Consider the following 24,254-nt stretch of genomic DNA (forward strand, 5'->3'; position numbering starts at 1 on the left):
AATAGGGCAGAGAAAGCAAAGAGCAGAGTCCCAGCAGGAGCCCTGGGGATTCCCACAATAAAGATATGAACTGAGAATTCTGGCTCACCCCAGCTGTGTTGCCAGTGCTTTCTTTAAGTTCTTGAAACCTTTCCTGAGTCTTTGCATCATCATTTTCCTTATGTGAGTAAGGACAAAAAGTGTTAAACTGGTAAAGGCTTTTGGGGGAAAATGTACTGGCTTATCAAGGGAAAAACAGCAGGAATAACAGCTTCCATCTTCTGTCACGCCTCTGCAATGACTATTACACACACCCAAGTTGTAGAAACAAAAGTTGCTTAGCATTTATGGTCATCAATCAGTAGAACAGTGTGCTTTCACTAAGGACCTGCTGGCATCAAAAATATTTAAGTTCCCCTGTTTGTTTGTTTTTACCCCCTCAACTTCATAAACAAAGACCTGGTTAAACATTCTGCAAAGTGTTAGAAACCTACATAAGGGCCTGAGAACTGGATAATTAAGAAAGAAATTCACTCCTCTAATTTGTGCAAAAAGTAAGAAAACAGAATGTGTAAGTAGAAGAAAACTATTTTATTGAGAATAATTGCAGTGTTAATTTCAGTTGTTCCAAGAGCTCTTAGGAAAATTATTACCTTGGTTGCATCCAATTATTTTTATTATTTTAGCAGACATGGGCTGTTGCATTTGTTCTACAACTTCTCATCCTAGGCTCAAGGCCATTTTCCTACATCCACAGCATAATTTGTCTCAACTTACATTCCCAAGTGGCTGTCTTAAAACTTTAATATTCCTGCTATATTTTCTCAACTACAGCTTTGTCAGCCCCAAGGGCTATTCAGTTGTTCCAGACCCCAAGCAGTGCTGAAGCAGATGTTAAGAATGAACGACAGGGTTAAGTAATTTTTAAGCAGTATATAGTTTACTCGGCTGCACTGGTCTATGCATTAGGACTAGATAGTAATGGGAAACTCAGGCAGTCAGACACAGATGGGGTTTTAACAGCAGAGGTGCCATGGTCTGAAATGTAATGTTTTCTTCCAGGAAAGTGAGAGCAGGAATCAAGCAGAAAACATCCCTGTGGAGTGCACAGGAAATGGAAACTACATTCAGTCATTTATGTTGTCTCCAAAGAAAGTCACACTCATGGGCAATACCAGAGGGATCTGGCCAAAGGCCCTGTTTGCAGAAAGTGGCCAGCACAGGAGAAAAACATGGGACAAAAGCCATCCTTCGCCTGGCACTTCAGGAAGGGGACAAAAGCCATCCTTCGCCTGGCACTTCAGGAAGGCATACTGTCTTGATATACACAGACAGCAGGGTCTTCCCTACCCCATATGAATGTGTTGAGCACTTTGTAGTTGGTCCCAGTGTTCCCTGTACTGTGCAGTATAGAACAAACACAGGGGGAAAGAAACAAGGAAGAGCAGTAGACCCAGATAGTGAGGACATGCACCTTGTTAGGTGCAGTATTCCTCATACCACAGGAATTTGCATTTGCACAATTCAACCAGCTGTCCTGCAGCAAGTAAGGCTACTTCTTCATTAAGTACTCCACAAGATCCAGGTCTGAAGAGAAATACATTCCTGGAACTGCTGTGAACAATAACCTCCTTAACTAGTCTCTTCCCACTCCCACATGTAACACTCAACCTGTGAAACTTAACAAGCCACATTAACCCACAAACATGGTCCCACAGCAGCCTCAGCCACCACATCCCCTGCTGAGGTCCAAGTTCCCCTATAGCTCCCAAAACACAAGCCCCATCCCTTCCTTGCAAAAGGAACAGGACGAGGTCAGGATAGTAGGAGCAGTTGCTTAGATGAGCTCCATGGAACTAACTGCTGCAGAAATGGTCCTTATCTAATTCAGTGGACACTTCCATAAATTAAAATTAATGCTTCTTGCTAAGCTCTGTTCAAGCAGACTGCCATGCTAAGAGAATCATGGGAGCAGAGGCAACATCCAAAATAAGCCTTTGGAAAGAATTATTTATGACTAGAATAGGTGCTTTGCCTATGACCACTAGATATTCTCCTTGTACCTCTACATCTTATTAACAGGGTATTTCGGTGCACCACAGCCTTCGAATATATTTAGATTCATGGGTCCCATGGGAAGCAGGGCAAGGATTAATATGCGTGCTACAGTATAGGAAACTGAGTCACCACAAGGCTCAGGGATTTTCTGGAACACACACAGGAACTCTGCAGCAGAGCAGATAACTGAACTGAGATTTCCCAAGCCTCAGCTTAGACCGACAAGCACAGGAACTGTCCTACGCCCCTTCTGCCTACAAGACAGCTCTCCAGAAGTAAATACGCATATACCTGGGTATGAAATCAGATGCAAATCCCTTGCTCTACATAACAGAACTCAGGGGTATTCTGAAATTAGCATGGGGGAAGGGAAGAATACTCTTGAGCTGCAAATGAAAAGAAATCAAGCTAATGTACAGCATATATTGCCGATTCTCACATGCTTGAGTCTGAGCTCTGATCCACAGAGAAAATGGCTCTAAAATATTAACCGCAGTCATTATGGAAAGCTCACTTCTGACAATGTGTCTTATGGTTCATTTACCAAGAAAAAATTGATGCAATTTTAGCCAGTGTTAAAAGTAATCTGCTTTGATCAGAGAAACAAAACTAATCCCACCTGCCCAGTTCTTCTGTTCTCTGTTTTCAGAGGAGACTAACACAGAGGCAGTAGGTTTTAAATAACGAGGCTTTTTACTGAACCTGGGATTCCATAGGTTTTTACTCATCTTGGTTGAAAAAACTCTTCCTGAGAATGAGGCCAACCACCTAGCCTAGACAAGCACAACTCCTACAAGGCCAAGTTCATCACCAGTGCTGATCCTGACCCAACTCAAAGTAGGTGCCAAAAAAACAAGACTTTTAATTTATTCTTTGGGGAAGGTCAGTTCTCAGAAGCCAGTCAAACCTGTGATATCTGGAAGGAATAAAGGCAGCAGTAACATCCTACTGTACACTCAGCATCATTCACACACAGTCAGAGTCACAGGCAACCCTCCAGCAGCTTTATAAACCCTTCCATGCACACTGAGGTCACTCAGACTTCTCTGAGCTCTTGTACTGCTGTTCTGGCCCTGCTCAAGACAGAGATAAAACTTCAGCTGTTGCACGTCCCCAAGTCAGAGAAGGCTTTCCCAGAGAAAAAGGAGAGACAGGAGGGCCATGAGGAGGCAGAGTTCCCACATAAGTGACCACCCCTTTAGAGCAGCACTCTAAGCCACATACCATTAAGCAGCTGGCATATCCCCACTGAAAGGGTCCAGCAGGAGTTGAATGACCCCATTCACACCAGGCAAGGACCTGGATTCAGAGACTGAGCAGATCCCTCTAGTTCCTGTCTGTCTTCAGCCTCTTTTCGCATCCAGAAAGCATTAAAGTCTAGCAGGAGAACTGAAATATCATCCCTCACCCTCTAGGCTTGAGATCTCTTTAGATTGTTGCTACTGACAGTAAACTATTGGAGAATTATCATTTTTATTAGTATTATTATTCTCCAGTACTGCATGCATAACAACAGCTCTCTAGATACAGCAAACAGATACAAGCAAATGAATGGAATCATAACTACCTCATGTCTTTCATTAAAACAGACTCAGATTTTAGCCCTTTTGTTTAGAAGCAAATTCAACAAGAATTTAGGAGCTGTGTGTTGAGGCTAAAATAAATCAGGAGAATAGCAGGAGAGGGAAGCTTGCTTTGACTTCAGAGTACAATGAACACAATGATGGGACTTGGTGGAATAAGAAAACTAAGGCTGAATTTAATACAAATAGCCCCATTGTTATCAAAGGTTCTGTACAAGCTCTAATGATAATTTAATTGCATTGTTTGTTGGGGAGAAGGTAGATTGAGATCATTTAATATTTTTTAATTAGCAAAATATTTCAACCTGGCTACAATATACCTTCTGTGTGATGAAACAGAAGTGGTGTCAATGGCAGGTTGCAGCTAGCTGTGGGTATGTGGACAGACTTGCATTCTGCTTATGCATGTGCTAGGGGAAACGCTATTCAGTGGTGATGGATACCATCAACTGGAAGAGCCTTGTCAAGACTTCTGCATGGTTCTCCTCATGTCCCACCTTTGCATAATGGATGGGATTGCTGGACCATTTCAATTCTGATAACAGGACTGAACTGGGAATAAGTACTTCTCCCGCACATTTTAAAACACTTTTTCTATTCCAAAGTGAACACTCCAGATTTATTTTAAAAGACAGGGGTATTTTAAATTTGATTAAAAGGCAGGACAAGTGCTAAGTCACATTTTGACAAGCCAGTTCCTAACCTGAAGAGGGTGACAGGGAAAGCTTGGCACCTCAGTGGAAGTGCAGCACAAGATAGCATCCCAGACCTCCATCAAGATGGTCCCCTTATTCCAACATGATCAGAGCCAAATAATATTAGACCTAGTCATTCTCTTCTTTCTAATGGCAAAACTCAAAGCCCAGAAGAGAAATACCAGGACTCAAATCTATTGATTTCCAAAAATTACTTTGGGTTAGTCCAACAGCTTACACCTCCAGGGCAGCTAATGCACTCTGTTATATCTGCACAGCACAGTTCTACACGATAAGCTCTTCCAGCAGATTGGCAATAAGCAGACAGATGGTTATTGTCACTGAGGTATCTGGAGTAGCTGCACGACGCTTTGGCCCATGCAACTGCTATGCTTTAACTATGCTAGACTAACAGATACATCACCTTCACCTTCTCAGAAGACACAATTTGACATTTTCTTACACATGGGTTGGTGATACCATTTCTACTGTGACACCAACAAGAGTGGTGCTGATGTAACAGGTGGAAGAAAGGGCAGCTGGCATGCTATCATTTGTCCATTATGATTCACCAATGCAAGTGGTCATCCTCTCTGCTTTTCAATGCACACAAATGTGCCAGGACTAAACTACAAATTGAGCTAAACACATCCTTAATAAAGATCAACAAAAAGAGTGGTCCATCTAAGTACAGCTCTGGTTTCACATCTCATACAATAAAAATCATACAGAAAATTCAAACATCCTTTTTATCTCAAGGCACATATTTGAAAATCTTTTAAGTAGAACTATGAACAGTAATGTGTCCCTTCTACTCTCCAGAAGGAATTATGCAGTATGAAGACAGAAGGTCTCCTGCCAAAACATTGGATAGAAAGAAGATACTTGTGGGTTAATGTGGGTGTTTGCAGATCTTCACAAGAAGCAAGCCAAGCTGTGCTTCACTTTGACAAGTTAAAGAAGTTGGAATGAAGAGGCGGGGAATCAATGGGAATGGGAGCAGCTGATAAGGAGGGCTGTGATTCTTGGTGAGGCTAGAGACTCCCAGACCTCCTGACGTTAATGTACTGCAGGATATCAGGTGCTAGAAACTGCATCTTTGTACCTTTTGTAACATATCAACCCATTGAAGATCAACCCTTTGCCATAGGCTGACAATACTAGCTAAACAACAAAAAAAAAAAAAACCACACCCCACACCAACCAAGAAGCAATGCCGTAGTACAGCCTTCTGTGGGCAGACATCCAAAAGCTTCAGCTGGAAAAATCTGAGGATTTTAATGAAGTATATCACACTAGTACAATTTCAGAAGTTGCCACATGTTAGCCCCTCCACATGAGGGCTCCTCATCTTGAAAGAAAACTCAGTTTAAATGCCTCTCAGCATAAGCTAAGGTAAATGCAGGTACACTTCAGGTCACTTGCTGCAAGCCATATGTATGACGTTGTCCCTCCTCAGCTTAACAGTGACGACCTACCGCACCTCAGGTCTAAGCCTTGGATCCAAGCTCAGCTGCAAACATTCTGCCGTGACTGCATTGTCAGCTGCAGGACAGCTTGTTTCTAAGGCTTCACACTCAAAAGGCAAAAATGCACCACCAGAATTCCCCGCTGAGACCAGGGCAATCCCTTGTCCATATTAGCTTTTGTCACAAAGATACAGGAGGGTATAAAGGCCTCTGGTTTTCCTTACATCATCCTTCTTAAAACATAAGCTGCTAGGCAACAGGCTTTTGTAGTTCCAAATTGCTTCACTCCTTTCTGAGCCCAGACAGCAGCTCTCCAGCTATAAGAACTTGTACCTCTACAAATAGCAAGGCCATTCCCTGCCAAATCCAAGAAGGTATACAAAATACATCTCTTCTGGCAAAGCATCTCCACATCAATTTGTGTCATCACCTACATCCCCGAAGAGGGTCTTGTTCACATATTACAGCCCTGACTCTAAGCACCGAAACACAAGTAAAACAGATGCATCAGACACGACTTGCTGGCTGGCTCATGTCAAACCTCCACAGGTGGTGGCTGAGAGAGATGACTTTCATTCAGAGATGCTGAGAACAAATAGCACAGTGTATGCAGGGAAAGTCACAGCATAGAAAACTACTTTTAGGCAAACTCTTCCATTTATGTCCCACCCTCCAGCATCTCTCTGCCCACAGAGTATTAAATTTTGGCTAGCAATATTAGTATCTGCCAATTTATCTCCTTATCTCCTCCTCCAAGCCATTTCACCAACAACACAGCATTTAACAGTGCATAATCAGACTTATTTGCTTTTATCCTGGCTCTTATCATCTTTTCGCCTCTCTGTTATCAGCCAGCACTTCCACATCACCTAAATCCAAAATCCCCAATAGAAAATCCACACTCCTTCTCAAAAAGTTCATGCTCTTCTTTTTTAATTAAATCAATCCAGCTGTCTGCATCTTGACTAGTGAAATGTTCTTCCCTCTCTGAAGTCTCTCTTTAGCCAATTCTGGAGCTAAAATCACCCTTAAAAGCAATTGTTCCAATTACATTACCCCAGTCCACAAACCTTGCCTTGTCTCTGCTTTTTCCGTTGCCTGTTCTTCCATTTCTCACGTCGCACAAACTTAGCTTTCTCACACCATCATGTTCTTCTGCTCTATCAGCAACTTCACTTTGCTGCTCCATTCCTTGCATTTTCCAGGCAAAATCTTCACACACCGCTTTCCAGCCTTACCCTTCCCTATTTTGCCAATTCTTTTCCCATTCTCCAGCTAGCACACCCCTCAACAGAGAGGCTTCCTACCCACTTAGGATGCAGTTCTTCCTTGGCACCTCCTTTCTGGTAAGAAGCACTTCAGTGTTTTTCTTCAGTTGCTGAGCTCACTCAACGTCAGCTTTTTCCAAAGCTTACCAACAACTGCAGGTCAGCTTCTCTACTAGAAAAAAAAAACGTTCTTCAACAGACTACTTACAACTTCACAGACCTACACAAGACCCTCCCCCTCCTCCTCTTACCCCTCATATCCCTTCCTCCTCCTTGATCACTTACTCCTTCCACCTGGGAGGGCAGGGAATCACAGCCAGCTGGGTCTCCTGCCTTTCAAGGGCCAATTTACACCCTGGGAGCTTGCTTCAGCTTCCTTCAAATTGCCTTCTGCTGCTTCTCACCACACCTGAAAAATCAATGCTCACCTCTTGTGTGTTTGTGCCTGTCTGTATCTTCTTTATTAGTAGTATTTTTCTTTCAGAAGTTAATTATCTAAATCACAAAAAAAAAACTTTACTAGGCTGAACTGAGCAATCACATAATTGATGCATTTGTAAACCTCATGTTTCTGCTGCTTCTTCTTGCCTGCTCGCGCATTTAAGGAAGAACCAATTTTCTGGTGTCCCTTTTGCCTAAGGAAGAGACCACCACAATCAAATTATCCATCTCCTACGTAAAGCAATCCAGAGCATTCCTTGTAACCGCTCCTGCAGTGGAGTGGCTGTACCTGCCTCCCAGACCATGGCTAACTGCAACCATCAGTTCTTTAAGCCAGGAATATTTGTGTTTAAAGCATTTCAGTGCTGTAAAAGGAACACTGCACAGGATTTGCAATTAGCAGGGAGAAGATATCTCTTTGCTCTGCGCAAAGACAATGTCAGCCACTGACGCCTTGAGGAGGCTCCTGCCTGGATGGAAATCGTGTACTTTGGGATCTCAGCTGTCAGCTAATCTGCTCTGCAGAGAAAGGGATCAGAACAGTGAAAAACAGCTCTTTGGGTTTTCAAATGTTCCTCTTACAACCTATTCTCCCCTTGAGTTTATGGCTAGTTAAGAAATGGCCGAGCTGCCACGCTTCTGCCTTTCCACAGAGCTGTCCTTTGTAAAGCTTAGACTGTTTCAGGAACAAAAAGGAATATTTGACATTCAAGTTACCTTCACCATAACTTTATAGCAGCCAATGAGGATCATTTTCTAGAATGCAAAACTTGCCGAGAGTCATTTTAAAACCACCTTCCAAGCTATGTTCTCTATCTAAATGTGTCAGAAGCCAGCATTTCTGTTCTGTGAGGGACTCAGGCAGGCTAATGCTTGGTTTCTGTCCCAAGAGGGAATGGCAAGACCATTAAATTTCCCATGAAAATAAGTATCAGTAAATATTTTTCAGCTGCTAATCAACAGCACCAAAGCATTTCCTTTTGATAATGTCAGAACATTAAACATTAATTTAAAACCTATATAGGGATGTCGTTTCGAACACTCCAGGGGTTATCAGTGATAAAATCCCCACAAGTACTGGCTCAGAAAGGAAAATACTGGATTGCCTTTGAGGCTATGCACTGACTTGAGCCCCTGCAGTGCTGTCACTGCCCAAAGAACTTGTTACCTCCAGCAAAAAATCCTTCTGTGACACCCATCATGCGACTAAGGAGACATCACAAAGAGGAGACAGCTGGAAACAAAATCTCACCAGGAGGGAGAAAGAAGGCAGCTTGTTCATAGGGCCCATTCCCAGAAGGGAAGGTGGAAGAGGATAGAGGAGCAACGAACTTTTACACCTCTGGGTAATGAGATGATGTACCAAGTAGTGTCCCATATACTCCACATATTCTTATATACTCAGTATAAAAGAAGTGTCCATGATGTAGCAGTAGTATCTTGTCATAATCTTGGTGCCATAGCAAAAGACAACTGGGAATGTTTCTCACTAAAGAATGCAATTTTGGTTGATATTTTAGTGCAGCAAATGTCACTGAAAATGACATACCCCCAAGAAATTTTCTGATTTTGTCTAAACCACATTTTCTAATGGAAAATTCTTCCCACAGCTTTTTTTCCCCAAGTGGCTCTAATGCTCATGTTTAATGATTTATGTGTCTCAGTGGTGTTTTCAATTTACTGACGTCATCTGTCCTTTGTAAACTCAACACAGAAGGTGAGTATTTAAAACTGTATGTCATCTATCTTCTTTTGTCCTTATTGCAATACTGCCTTCATTTCCCATACTTTATTATACCGTGTATTTCTGCGATGAAGTATTTTTGTCTTCTAGCAGCTGCTACTGCCTAACATATTTCTGGATCATCTGAGTAGCTTGTTAGAAGGACAAATTTACTAATGGGTTAAAGTTTAATTCATATCATATCATCCAAGTTCAGACGTCAACCACACAATTCCATATATTTAAGCAGGAGCACCAAATTACAGAAATCTTTCCTTTTCTCTGAACTCTTTCCAGCAAAGATCTCCATCTGTTTAATAATACAGTATTTCCCTATTTAAACAAAGTGCTCCCTATATAGAGGATTAAGTACAAGTTTCCTGAGTAACATCTCATAATGAGATGCTGAGTCCTCGTACTATATTCTCTGCTCCTCATAAAATTTCTCAAGGTATCTCTTTGCCCTATTTGCTCATAAAGGTTTGTTTCTGACCAAAATCCACCTTGTCAAACACAAGATTTCTCAGAAATTATTCTTTCTGCTTGGTCTTTCAATACTTCAGCATTAGGGAGGAATAGAGATGGATTCTCCTTCTGCTTGCCACAAAGCGGTTCTTGGCTTCATCTAAGCGAATCCTGATTTACATGAGCGGAAAAGGAACGCAGACACAGACTGAACATTCCTCCTCAACTATTTCATTCTCAGATGGTGCCAGACGCAATGGAGATATGGAAAGCACAGAGCAACTAAGGTGGTTAAATTTTCTTCTCTTTGTGTGTGTGGTGTTTCTCTTTCCACCTGACAGGTGTGCTGATGATGCCTTAACTCTTTCAGGAAGGATTTTTGTAAAGTAGTTTGGGGTCTGTTTTCTTGTTTGCCTTTAGAGCCATCACTCAGGTGCCTCGCTGATAAACCTGCCTTAAGAACTTGAATAGCACTGAAGAAAATCAGTGCTGCCGTACTAAGCACAGACACCGACAGCAATTTTAAAAGGTCACAAGCAGCCATCAAAGCATAGGCAGCTAATCCAGAGCACAAACAGTTCCTGGAAGTACTTGCTACATTTCATACATTTTCACTTTAAAAGTTCAAAGAAACATCAGAATATCTTTGGTAAACTCAGCCTTAATCGAAAGGTGAGGTTGACCTGCACTGAAGCTGTACCTTACCCCCACCGTTCTTTGTGGTGAAAATACAGATGTAACGAATCTGCCAAGAGACTGCTATTTCCCCGAGGAGGCTGAAAGGGACCGGCACCCCAACAGGACAGGAGAACAGCAGAAATGCAATCAAGTCTAACTTGGGATAAAACTAAAAGGGGAGATTGAGAAGCAAGTGGGAAGCACCAGGAACATTCATTTCCTCCCTCCAAATTCATGCACAAATCAGACAAACCATCAGTATGAATATGTTATTTGCTTTATTGGATCTTGTGTGTACCTGTATCTTGTGTCCATGGGAAAACCACAAAGACAAGCTTTAACACTGTAATGAGTTCTGAACAGTGAGAGGACTTAAATCCCCTAGAGCCTGTGACACTTAAGAACAAGAAAAAAAAAAATTAGAAGGGATGTAAACCTACTATTTCTGGGCTTCAGACAAATGATGGCAAAATTAGCCCACATCTCTGTAGTGTGAGGATGCTGAATTTTGTCAGACCTCAGCTGCAATCCCATCCAGCAGCTCCTCAGCTATCCAAAATAGCCTGCAATCTCAGCTCCCAGTTTTAATTCTGAGCTACATTACAAGGAATGACGTCAAAGGCAGCTGAGGAAAAAGGGAAATAATATGCTTTCCACAAAGGTTTTTCAGGAAGTTTTTGACAGTGTAACAGGGAAGAAACTATAGGAACCTGTGTCTTAAGGAAACTTTAATGACTAAATCCACAGAGCACCAATCCAGTTGTTGCAGAACTGGCCTGTTTCAAGCAAGCAGTCAAAAAAACCCCATTTTTTTAAATAGATAGCTTGACAGCTTTCATTCTCTGAGTTCATGAGTGGGGCTTTCTTAAGATTCCTCAACTAGTAGTGAGAAACTTTTTGCAATGAGGGTGGTGGAACACTGGCACAGGTTGCCCAGAGAGGTGGTGGATGCCCCATCCCTGGAAACGTTCAAGGTCAGGTTGGACGGGGCTCTGAGCAACCTGATCTGGTTGGAGAAGTCCCTGCTCCTTGCAGGGGGGTTGGACTAGAAGACCTTTAAAGATCCCTTCCAACTCTAATGATTCTGTAATTCTAAGATTTCTTCTTAGTGTTCTGGTTGGCTCAGTCTTTAAGGTGTATCTAGTCTTGTTTTCAGATTTGTTCTGCAAGGACAGTACTTGGTGTCACCTGGATTTGGAAGAAAGGCTAACAGAGCAAGAACCTCCCAGTTGATGCTGGAAGATGCAATATCCCCTAAACTAGGCACTGTGATCACACAGCCACATTCATTTCCTATCAAGGCTGAGTCCACCCTGCATCCTTGTGTCTATAGTGGTCTCATCCATCTGGAAGACAGGAGGAGAAATGGCAGGTGGACCCAGCAGGACCACCACCTTCATGCTGAAGCTTCAACATGTTCCTCTCTGTGCAGAGGGTGTTGCTGCTGGCAGTCAGCAAGGGGCTGCTGGCTCTACAACCCCCCCTTGCTAACAGCTGCAGCACCCCATTTATCTGCTGCTTTGGCCTGCTGGAGTAGTGGAGATGTTTGACAGTGTCTACGCAAGCTGCACTGGCTCGTGGGCTGGCCTGTTCATCACGACAATTATTAGGGTTATGTTCATCTTTCATTAATAAAGAAACACATGCCTTTGGTTCTTCTGCATCAAAGGAAGGCATCAGCACTCGCACACCTACACACACAGGTGTGTGCAGCACTTTCTTCATTTGTTTATTGGTTTTTTTTTTTTTCTTTTAGGAATCACACTCCCAATGTGTTGCTGTCACTGCTTGTCACATTACAATAACGATCCCTGCTTTCAGAAACCAGCTCAGGTTGTTTAATCACTGCTTCCCTCTAAGCTGCCCATCACGGGGTGGTCGCCAGGCAACAGCATCAACAGGCAGGGCCGTGGGTGGCTGGTGAGGAGGAGGAGGAGGATGAGGATGGAGCACAGCAAGGTTTGCGGGGAGGAAGAAGAACTCACGTTCCCACAGGAGGGCGAGGTGCTGGAGCTGTTCAGTCTATCTGACGGAATCCCAGCCTGCAGCATGACGAAAACAGCAGGGATTTCAGTGATGGCAGAACCCAGTGTTTTGAAGGAGGAAGAAAAGTCCCTGGCCCACGGCAGAGCTGGGTTCCTTGCTCCAGCTCCCATAGGTGTCCATGGTGGAGCTCCTTGATCACAGGTGGGATGGCAGGGCCCTGACCAGCTCACAGCCACGGGCTCAGCCTGCAGTTAGAGACAGCCGGAATCAACCACATCTATTCCTTTAACAACTTTAAAATTAGTAGTTTAGGAGTGGATGAGGAGTTTCTGAAGAAAAAAAAGAAAGACTACATGTCAACTTATAAAAGTTGAAAAGAAAATGGAAGGCACTTTGAACTGAACTTGGAGCTTTCCATCCAAAAGATGAGCTGGAGGATGTTTTGGTTTGTTTTGTTTCATTTTGTTTTCCAGGAATACAATTAAACAGTCATTTGTTATTTAAACAAACAGATGCAGATCTGCATCAAAGCATCTTTGGGTTACAACAGCCTAAACAGTTACTACTAAACTTCAGCGGCTCGGCTCTTCTGTAGAGATGCTAGGCCACTGTGTCCAGATCTATATAGCCCAGATCTATATAGCCCACATCTGTATTTTTATCTCTAGCCCAGGCTCTGTCCCGCTTTACATATTTAAGGGATTGTGGAAACATGCAGCAAATGAAGTGGAGGAGGTGTAGTGGGGTCCCTTCCCACGGTGCAATCCTCAACCAAAATACTATCTCAGGGAATAATTGTCCTCAACACTCCTCTAACTAGTGACATTGAACCACAGACCTATATATTTGGGTATTAAGTTTAATGCATCTGCTGTTTTGCTGGTGTATCTTTTAATTACCTGTTTATCTTCTGATATTAAAGAAAATCTATCCATGTAATCAAAGTAAGATATAACTTTGATTTGCAGATAACCATTTCCAAAATTTGATTTTGTTACCAATAATGATTAATTTAAAGCTTTTATCTTTCATCTACAGAAAAGTATTTTTTTTTCTTGGAAATCTGAACTAAAACTCAACAGAAAGCAAATTAATTTTCCCTGTCATATTCTTTAGCATATAGAGTTTAATTTTCACCATAAGTATGATTTTTACCTTATTTAAAAAAGTGTATTTACACTTATACATAGGTAAATTCTTCAAAAAATAAGGTCCCTGAATATTAATTTGAGTATTCAGTGGAATTCACTTCTCCTAGGTCTATTTTCAGTGAATATTCAGTGAAAGGTACTGACAACATTCTTGGCCAAGGCAGGGAACATTTAGCTGTCTCTAAAGGTTTATACTGACCCAGTCACACACACCAAAAGGGAGCATATGACCTCTTTCATCTACTGAAAATATACGTTGGTTTTAAAATAAAAATCTTCCATTCCAAATTATTAAATGGAGTCCATTCCCACGGGGAATTTCCCACTGATTTCTGAATCAGGAACTATGATTACTTCACCCGCCCCCCCTGAAAAAAAGTGCACCTGAGAAAATCACATATTGAGCTGGGACAATTTATGAAGTCAAAAACAAGCCTACATTTGTTATATAAAATATTTCCCTTGAATTATTTTCTCAACCTTAAATGTAGTGGAGGAGGTGAGAATGAGGAAGGAACAGAAACATTTGGGGAAAGACATGGGATGTTTCTGCTGAGTTATCTAAATAGCCCGAGTTTTTCTGAACAGCGTTTCACTTCATCCTGAAGGCCTGCATGAAAATGATCTGCAAGCGTTGATGGCATTGCTGTCCATAATCACCAGCAAGGATGACATAAAACCAAATAAAAATGGGATGTGAGCACTGACACAGAGTTGGGACCCAGTGCTGTAAGGGTTCAAGAATTTCCCATGTGTGGCTGAACACTCTGCACCCAAAAACCCCAGCCCTTCCAAGCCTTGAAACACCAATGGCAAATCATCCTCTTCCATCCCTTCTCCATCATCTCTTGATTTAACATATTTGTGCAAAGCATGAAAGATTCTGCAAATAGGCTTTTAGGTTACAAGGGGTGCCCCCCCTCACTAAACAAAAACACAACATTAGGCCATGTGGGACATATTCCTGGTGGCAGTCTGACAACTGTCTTGAATGAGTTTCGGACACCCTCTCTAAAAGCCAGCCACATCTTTATGCACTAGATGCACTCTGTTATTTTTGCCAGCCCAGACAGTCCAAGAGTATCTGCCCTACCTTGCTGCTTCTACATTAGGGAATGCAATACTACAGGGGGAAAAAAAAGATTTTTTTTTTTTTTTTTTTAATGAAGGCAACCTCTCTGGGGGTAAAGGTGGGTGGTGTTTCCTGTTATCGTGTAACTTGCTGCCTTATGTGCACTTTGTGGTCTCCTCATCCTGACCTGAGGTTCCTCAGCCACACTTCCCAGAAGCACAGCATGGGTCAATCCCTTCAACCCACTTGAGCCACTCGCTTGAGGTGGGCTTTGTCTCATCTGGCCTATCTCCAAGCTTTCTCTCCAGAAAAAGAGAAATCACAAGGCCTGCGACTCCCTTCACTTCCCTGCCCCTGCAGAAGCAGTTCTAACCACAGCACACGGGGAGAGCACTGGAGGCCCTGCCCCAGCATAGGCTGCTCGTGGCTACTTGGCATTGACATCCCTTCACAGCAGCAGAAATAGGTCCCATTTCCCATCTTCTTCCACCCACCACCCAAATCTCCATCTCTTTCCTCAGCTTTCTCCTCCCCGCTCACCCCATGTCAGGGGCATCCCAGCAGAGCCTGCCCTGTGCATGTCCCTGGCGTGACAAAACATGGGGGAGAAGTCCAGAGCCAGCTTTGAGTTCCGGTGTGCTGCCATGGGAGAACATCACTCCCCTATTCAGGGACTTGAGGTGAGGTTAAATTAAGTTCTTGGAGACCCTCTAAAAAAAAAAGGAATTACATTTTAGGACATATCCTAAAATATCCTGTTTCTTCTCAAAGTACTTTCATGTTCCCCAAGGAAAGAAAGTGCAGTACCAAGTAAAAGTGTTATTGTGTTACCAGCACTGAGAATTAGGGATTAAGGGCTCTCATGTTAACTGTTATTTGATTTAAGAGACAGCAAAAAAAAAAATCACAAGTGGCACAAAAATCATTTTACTGCATCAACTTTTATATGCATTTAAAATTCCAAAATAATTAGTCTATCACCTAGTGCTGCCATTTGAATTGGAATCAAGGCCCATTTTAATTTAACATAGAAATGTCAATTAGGGCCGCGGGAGTCATTGATTTTTTTGGTTTGTTGGCCAGATATTAAAAAAAAAAAAGTGAGAGAAAAGAAGTGCCTTGTGTCAGTCTGATTTTTTTTCTCCTCCTATGAAATGAAAACCTGAATGTAGCTTTAGTTCTGGATGAACAGGATCCAGTATGCATAGCTTTTATGATAATATCAGTTGCCCAAATATAGGCAAATATAGTTGGAGATGCTCTACCATTCCCAGGCATCAGGTAGGACCCACAGAATGCCCTTGCCTTGTGAAACAGCAGCTAGAGGTAATACTGTCTCAGATGTCACTAGACGCCTCTGTGTGGGACACTGAATCGAGATTTTTGTGTCACTGGATCATTTTAAATATAGAATAAAAGAATTGAAAATCCATACAAAAAAAAAATGCTTCCTTGAAACAAAACAATGAAAAAAGTGTTACATTTAAACTTTCAAGATTTTGGCTTGTTTGGGGCCATTTTCCAGGAGCCTTGAGATCAAAAGGAAATCAGTGTGAAACTATGAAACGTTCTGGCCAAGCTACAACAGCACTTTCCAAGGGAAGAGGTCTTTGATGGGGCAATTTTGCTCGCCTTGCTGGAGCTCTGCACAACGTGAGGGTTGTATTCAGTCTTGGCGTAGTAAGAAAGGCCCAGAGGACACAAGATTGTCCAAGGCCAATCCTGATCTCGCAGGCCATCATATGCAGAGCCGTTTCACAACAGAACGGGTCAGAACAGTCTCTAACCTCTCCAGAATGAGTTGAGGACTTCTGACCTCCTTACTTCCCCCTCTGGACAGGCCTCATCATAATTGCTGGGTCAGAGAAATACAAAAGTCTTACTTGAAGTCAGGAGAAAAGGGAGAAAACCTTTTTCTATTACAAAGTACAGTATTAATAAGATTGAAAACTATAACCCTATTGTTTTATACAGTTTATAGCCTCTTGATACTGTGTGAACGCCAGCTGCAACTGTCAGAGCTCTTCCATTATTCTCCTTAATCTCCCTTCGTGATAGGATTTGCATGTCCCACCTGTCAGTCTGGGTGGAAGCTCCTCACTGTCTCCCAAACACTTTCTCAGAGACCAGATTCACACAACGACAAACCTTTCTTCTAGTCGTCATGGATTCTCTTTCACCCTCTGCTTTCTCTCAGTGCACAGCTGGTCTTATTAAGAATTTCCACATATCCTATTTCATATTCTGTATATGAAAAGCATACATTTTAGCCAGTCAATAAATATATCTAGAGATAGACTGCAACACAGAAGATAGAAATACTATGGCTATTGACTCATTTTTGCCAAACCAAGTACACATTAAAAAAAAAAAAAATCTGAAAAACCTCAGAAGTTTCTGGTTAAAGAAATAAAGTCCTAAAAGTTACAGGAAATTTCCCAGTGTTTTCTCTCACTGAAGGCTTGTTTTTAAAGTAGGCTTCATATCCAGAATGGATGTAAACTATTTTATGACCTACAGAGTAGCAAATTTAGCAATACTTTCACTTGATTTTTTCTGGTTTAAATCACACTTTTTGTTTCCTCACTTTTTATTCAGCTCTTCCAAAATATATTCTCATTAGCTCCAGCAAGAAATTAGCCTGAAACAGTCTCAGCATCTGGTGCATTATACTATTAATAGTATTATATGCTGTTGTAATATGTAAGCAATACATACTACATCTCACTGAAGCATTTTAATGCAGGCATCCTGCTCAGATTAATCTTTTTGGGGACCTGTTTGCTGCACTCTAGGAACCAATCTAAATGCAAAGTGACTGACAGCGGGGTCATTCCTCACCCTGGGTCTCACCGCGCAGCTGGCTCTAGGCTCCACAGATATATTCATTTCCTTAAAACTCCTCCTTTATAATAATGCAACTGCTCTGGGAGGAAGGGAGCAGTGGGCTATCACAGTGCCATACAATGTAATGCTGGTCACTCATGGGATGACGTTGGCAGATTCTTCATCCATCCCTGGTAATTTTACACCAGAGCCACAGCTCTGCCAGCAAGGGAAGGACAGAGGGTACCAACCACAGCCTGCTGCATGAACACAACGTCTGAGCAAACGAGTCTCAGAGTGAGATGTGAAAAGTGACATTCCGATTCTGATCCCCCGTTCTGGTCTGAACAGAAGAACACTGGCAATTGAAGATACTTTTGCCATGCCTTTACTGTCTCACTTGTAAAAGGGCATACATTCGTTATCATCTGCATGGAATTGCGTTCATCAAAAGCAAAAATCTGATTCAAATTCGAGCTCTCGGGAACCTGACTTGCAGAAATTCACAGTTCACTTTCCAAAATCTGTCTTACAAGTGGATACAGAAAGAACAGCACTTGCTTGATTTAGCAAACCAGAGGCTGAAAGGGAATCCTATCACTGCCTGTAAAATAACTCCAAGGGGCATCAAGTGCCAGAGAGAGAAAATAATTTTAATTAAAAAGCACATGCACGAATGAAAAAAAAATAATCTAAATTGCCCAATGACAACATTAGAACAGAAATCAGACAGAAGTTTCCAACAATCAGAGGAATAAAGCTTGGAACAGCTATCCAGAAAGGAAGAAGGCAATAGGAGGGTGGGCTGAAAGAAACTCTACTGCTTTCAAGATGCAGTTTGATCAGTTTATGGCTGTAGGATGCAGCCCCTGCTGCAGCCCTGTTCCTTTATTTAAGTTCCTAATTTATAAAGTAGGTTTGAACACTTCAGCTGAAAATGCAACAACAGGTGATTCAAAACTACTTTGCCCAGGAGGCAATACAGTGCATCAGAAATATACGGGTGCATTGTTATTCTGCCTTACCTGTGCTCAGTTTGTCCTGTCAATAACGTCAAGTAACATCTTGCAAGTAATACCTAATGTAGAGTCTCATCTTGCCTAAAAGCTCTCCTATAAGAGACCTAACTCTTCCCCTATTGTCTAGTGTAATCGCCTGACAACAGCAACGGTGACCTTGCAGGCTTCATCGTGCACTGGACCCATCGGTTGTATTGATTTTCTACTGTGGATGGAATATAAAACCTGTTTGGCCATGGTTGTTTTGCATCTGGTCCAGACTCCATCTCCATCAGTCTGTTGAGGATCTTCTGTTGGGGAGGACCCAGAAGCAGCTTAGCTTTGTCTTTCCAGACATGGAAATTGCAGAAGTCTGAACCAGCTGTTTAGAGGTACCATGGCCACATAAAAGCCAATCCCATGTACAGCAGGGTATACATGCTCCAGTTCTTTGCCATACGCTGTGAGCTCTACACCAACACGCAGCCCAGGAGAGCAAGCGCTCTGTCCCGAGCAAGGCAAAGGTAAACTGCCTTGTTACGTGAATGCGAAACCCATGCTGCTCTCCTTCACAGCACCACATTATAGCACAAGCCATAGCATCACAGCTCTTTCTCAGACTCCCTCACCTTCTGACCTCCTCCAATTCTTTTTGCTGCTTCTCCAGGGTACTTTCAAAGGAACAAGTAAGGCACTAATCTCACTCCAAGTCAGCCTAGGACAGAAGCACTCTTGGTTTCCTGTAAGCTCTGAGAACCATCCGTATCCCAAAAGCTCATAATGGACGTCTCCTAGAGATTTGCTTGTCTTCATTAAAACCAACTGTCTCTTTTAGCTCCACACACAAGTCTCGGCTAACTGCTTTCTCCTAGTCTACAGCAGAGCATTAAGGGAGCTATGGGGACCCCACGCCTACAGTGTTCGGATACACCACATCAGGAAGCACGTTTGATATCTCTGTGAGCTGGGAAACCTCGCAACTTCCACACCAATGATAAAATTTCTCAGTGGTACAAAAAGGCAGGAGATCTCACTTGTGTGTCTTGTAGCAGAGATGTGAGGAAGATTTTATCTCTGGATCTTTTACTCCAGTTTCTACAGAGGCCAATAGAAGGACTCTCAGGATGTACCCATACAAGCAAATTAAGCGATACCAGGACACATTCACAGACTCAATAGTCTATGCTCTTATTATACTGTCAAAATGGTTCCGGGAAGGGTGCTGGCATGGGCCAGTTAACACTGTCCTGGATCAGTCCCAGACAGTCCGGGACTCAGTGCAAGCCAAAGACCATTTCCAGCACGCAATTCAGCTGCAGCCGCACTTCGCTGTTTTGCAGACTGAAAGAGCTCAGGATTGTGGAGATGCCAGATGGCCTTGTGTGGCCTCGCTCACCTCCACTGGAGCCAGAGGAAGCCCGAGGCCCGCCCGTATTTTAATACTACTCTGGAGACACTCCCAGTTTCATCCTCATCAGTCATCTGACAACCCAGACTCCATACACCTATGCTCTCCTCTGGGGAGCTCCCGCTGACTCCAAATGTCCGGCTACAGATACTGTACTGGAGGGTAAGCTGTCCAGGGAGTTCCTAAATAATCCCTGATGTAAAACAATTTACATTGGTAGAGTTATACCTGGATGACTTGGACTACTATTTATTATTCTTATTGTACTTGTGGCCGAGCATACAGCGAGTTCATCCTCAGAGCAGAATGCCATCAACTAGATGCTACACACACTCAACAAGAAATCACAGCCAAGCCTAAAAGAAGCTGCAAACACTGAGAACAATCCCTTACAGAAATCAGGGGTCCCTTCTCCTCCATCAGAAGCATTGCAATTGTATCCAAACCACTACCAAAATAAGGACATAGGGAACCACACTGAAGCTGGCAGAATGAGGTACATTGGAATAGAAAAACTTGGTCGTGACAGCACTTTAATTTTCTAGCTTTTCCATCTAAAGGGATCTCAAATGTTTTGGGCTTTGTTTCGGATTTTCCCTGTACTCACATAGATGCTGCAAACTATGATTGTCTCCATAGTGCCCCTGTGCCTGGGTGAAAGGCAAAGGCTGTTTAACAGCAGCACTTACAGAGCACAGGAGAGTGAAAATGCAAAGAGGTGTGTTGCATCCCCCTGCCACAGCAGGGAAACGCAGGCAGGAAGACGGCAGCTACTGCTGCTGGAGTGCGGCCGGGGCAGTGGGTTACACAGCATCCCTCACAAGCATGGGATCCTCTGCAACATCCACTACATACATTGGACCCTAAAGGAAGCATTTCACCTCAACCCCCTCCCGCTCCCAGCTCCCTGACAGATGAGTGCCCAAAACCTCCATGCAGAGTCACTGCCACTTTGGGCTACCTACTGAACGCAGCTCCAGCTGAGCCCGGACAAGCCTGTCATGCATCCAAGTCCTGCTGGGCCCCAGCTTGCGTTGCAATCACAGCACAAGACAGCACTGCACTGCCAGAGCCCCCAGCAGCGAAGCAGGAGCACAGTCGCCCCGTAAGCAATGCAACCCGCAGCTCTGTGGGAAAGACAGCGGCAAAACATTTCCTCACAGCTCCCTGAAGACATTTGTACACCAAGACACACAGAAGGTAAATCAGTCTCTAGCATAAATAGTCCATACTGCCACAGTGGGCAGAAACATATATCCATGTGTACCTAACCACATATACAGTAGAACACATATATAATAACAATATACATGTCTTGGTAAATGTACAGATTAAACATAATTGCAGTGACAGACCAGGCAAACTGATTCTTACTGGACAACTTTTTATATCAGAAGCTTTTTCTTAGCAAATGGGTCGCTTTAAACCAGTGTCAGCCTCAATTCAATTAGTATGAACAGACCTGAGCTCCTACAAGGCAGCTTCTGTTCGCACAACTACGTCAGAGATAGGCTAGCTGAGTTGTGAAGAAAGGGGAAAGTCCTTCAAAACGGAGATGACAAGTATTATTCTGTCAATTAATTGATTGAAAAGCTCCTGATGAGACAACAAAACCATGTCCCAATTAACTAGGGCTGAACCCCACAGCGAGGTGCTTAGGACATCCGCTGTAATTCTCTGATATATCTCAATACAATCTATACCAAAAGGAATTCATAATGATTAGACCATTATCTCAAAATGTTACCAGGCTCCTAGTATGAAAAGCTGAAAGGGAGACCAAGGATTTGTGCCAAGCAGCCAGAAATCTTCTGGCTTTACAGCTGCAGACACCTTAGGGGAGAAGAGCGGAAGTCTCCCTTTCTCCTGGGAAGTTGTACGGGCAATGACCACGTCACGCTGGCATCCCTTTCTCTCTTATTAGAATTCTGCTTGCTGTCTCCAAGAGGCAAAGCGACAGAAGTTGGAGCATTCAGATAGCCAGGTCCCCCCACTTCTGCTAGTCCACAGAGTCAACAGCAAACAGAAAGCACACCAGGCCACTTGCTCTGCTTTCCCCAGGCCTCAGCCAGCTCCAAGGAACCTCCGCAGCAGAGGCTGGAGGGATGCAGGGCTCAAGTTAACTTGGTAACTTTGATGCCAATAACTTTTGCTCCAGCCTGGAAACCAGTCACCTACCTCGCTGGCTGGTTTTATTCTGCTTGGCTCACATCTGAGCCATTCTGCTGCTATTCAAGGGAAAAGTTCAGGTTACAGGGAAGAGATAAGAACTGTCTCATTTTAACGCCTTGGTGACAAAATGCAAAAAGCAGCTTTATCGGCTGCGCGGAGGCACCTCAGGGATGATGAAGTCCTGAAGCTCTCCAGCACTTCCCCATCAGCAGGGCCTGGGGATGGGCTCCCAGGGCTGGGAGGAGGAGGAGCAGCATCAGCGGGGCGTTCTCAGGCCTTGATCCCAGCTGAGCCGCCCCGGCTCCCGGCGGGGGGTGAGGCAGGGTGCAAGGAGGGATCCCCCCCAGCCCGACCCTTCCCCTCCCTGCCGCGGGCGGTGGCAGTGGTTTATCCCTCTCTGCCTTCAGGGTGAGGGAGAAGGGGGCTGTGCTCAGCGGGCTGGCGGCGGAAAGTTTTTTTTTTTTTTTTCTTGCTCCAGAAGAATGGCCCTTTTGAAGCACTTCTGCCCCACTGCACACTGCTAAGCGAAGCCAATCCCCGGCGCCCGGAGGCGCACAATCCCCCCTCGAAGAAGAAAAACCCAGCATCCCCCCTACCCGCCTCCCACAAAAAAAAAAAAAAAAAAAAGAAAGAAAGAAAGGAAAGGAAAGCAAGGGCGAACGCAACCCCCCCGCGGTGATACTCACGCTGCTGTTGTGCCCGGACCAGTGCACCATGGCTTGGTTGTGGGCCGAGTCCCCGGCCAGCGCGAAGGTGGTGCTGCCCAGCCGCAGCTCCTCCAGCCCGAAGCGGGCGGCGCCGCCGGCCCCCGGCTCCCGCCCCGCTCCGCCGCCGCCCGGCCCCGCCGAGCCCCGCGGGCTGCGGCCCCGCCGCCGCCTCCGGCCCCAGCCCGGCCGGCCGCCCGCTGCGGGGTGGGGGGGCTGCCGGCCCCAGGGAGGGGGCTCCGCTGCCGGAGCCGCCGCCGCTGCCGCCGCTCGGGGCCGGCGCGCCCCGGCCGCTTCCTCGGGCTCCCTCGTCAATCGCCTGGTCTCCCAGCCGCTGGACGTCGTCCCCGCCGGAGCAGGGACCATGGTCGCTCTCAGCCTGGCATCCTCCGCCTGTATCCCGGCCCCTTGCCCTCTCTCACCTCCCTTCTCCCCGGGGAAGCTCCCCTGCTCCCTTTCTCCTCTGTCGGTCCTCAAGTGCATTAATAATCCCTGCTGCGGATGCTGCTGCTGCGGCTTCACCTGGGAACGGCAGGACCTGCAAGTTATTTCTGCGCCGGTAAAGCCAAAAGTGAAGAGGAAAAGCCATGTCCAGTACAGGAGAGCAACGTGCCAGGCTGGGTACCAGCCAGCAACTTTTTCCATCGCTGCCGACTGCCGATGAGTGCGAGGGAGAAAGCGCAGGACAGACGGAGCCGGGGCGAGGGAGCGGGGTGCTGCCGATTTACCCGCCGCGGGGTGAACACAGCGAGAACTCCATAAAGTTTCAGATCTGCTGTATTAGATGTTGCTGGGGGGAGAGGAGATTGCTTTCTTTCCCTCTCTTTTTTTTTTCCCTCTTCTTTTCTTTTCCTTCTTTTGCACTTTTTCCTCTTTTTTCCCTTCTTTTTTTCTTTCTTTTTTTTTTTTTTTTAATTTCCGCCCCCCCCCCAAGACCGGCGTTGCTGATCAGGCTTTTGATGGAAGGCAAAGCCCCAACCCCACGGGGGAGGAGCCGAATTGAAATCAGAGAGAGAGGAAGAGAGAGAGGAGCAAATCCTGGCTGGTGATTTCTGCCGGCTGCCTGGGTGGAAATTACAGCCCGCTCCTCTCCCTCTCCGCTCCCTCTCACTTCGCCGCTTCTGCATCACACTCCTCCCGCAGCCGCCCCGCGCCCCTTCCGCCAGTGGCTGGTTACACCCCCCCCCCGCACACACGCACTCCAAGAAGGACTTATTCCAACTTTTAAACTCAAATAATCCGACCCTTTCCTCTCCTGTGCTTCGCATCAGCGCAAACCCCTAAAACCGGCTCCCCAACACTCAGTCCACCGCACACTGACTGGAAGCAAAAGCACAAAGTGAAGCAGTGATACATACACAGAAGCATGCATACATGTGTGCATAGTCTTTCCAGAGGACATATTTTAATTTGATTAATTAAGTGGTCTTAAATATCTGAGCGGACTCTGAAATGTCCCTTTCATTCTGGCCCCCTGTGACTGGTGTAAACGCACTGGAGTTGCTGGGAGTAGACACCTGTGCTTGATTTCACAGTGGGAAAGTCACATTTCTACTCCTCCGTTCCCCAGCCTTTGCT

The 24,254-nt window shown here is 44.6% G+C and overlaps 1 protein-coding gene across 2 annotated transcripts in view; it reads right to left on the reverse strand.

Moving 5' to 3' along the window:
• Nucleotides 1-23,764, reverse strand: part of LOC104475586 (VPS10 domain-containing receptor SorCS1) — a 292,980-nt gene extending 269,216 nt beyond the window's left edge. Inside the window, exon 1 of one of the 2 annotated variants that reach the window (XM_086752150.1) lies at nt 22,659-23,764. In XM_086752150.1, the coding sequence (XP_086608276.1) occupies nt 22,659-23,321 (663 nt within the window). In that variant the 5' untranslated portion in view covers nt 23,322-23,764. The remainder of the gene's footprint in view (nt 1-22,658) is intronic. The other variant, XM_086752152.1, reaches the window with a different exon arrangement.
• Between the last annotated feature and the right edge of the window lie 490 nt (nt 23,765-24,254).

The sequence above is a fragment of the Chlamydotis macqueenii genome, chromosome 7 (assembly GCF_036417535.1).
Source record: "Chlamydotis macqueenii isolate bChlMac1 chromosome 7, bChlMac1.mat, whole genome shotgun sequence".
Classification (NCBI taxonomy): Eukaryota; Metazoa; Chordata; class Aves; order Otidiformes; family Otididae; genus Chlamydotis; species Chlamydotis macqueenii.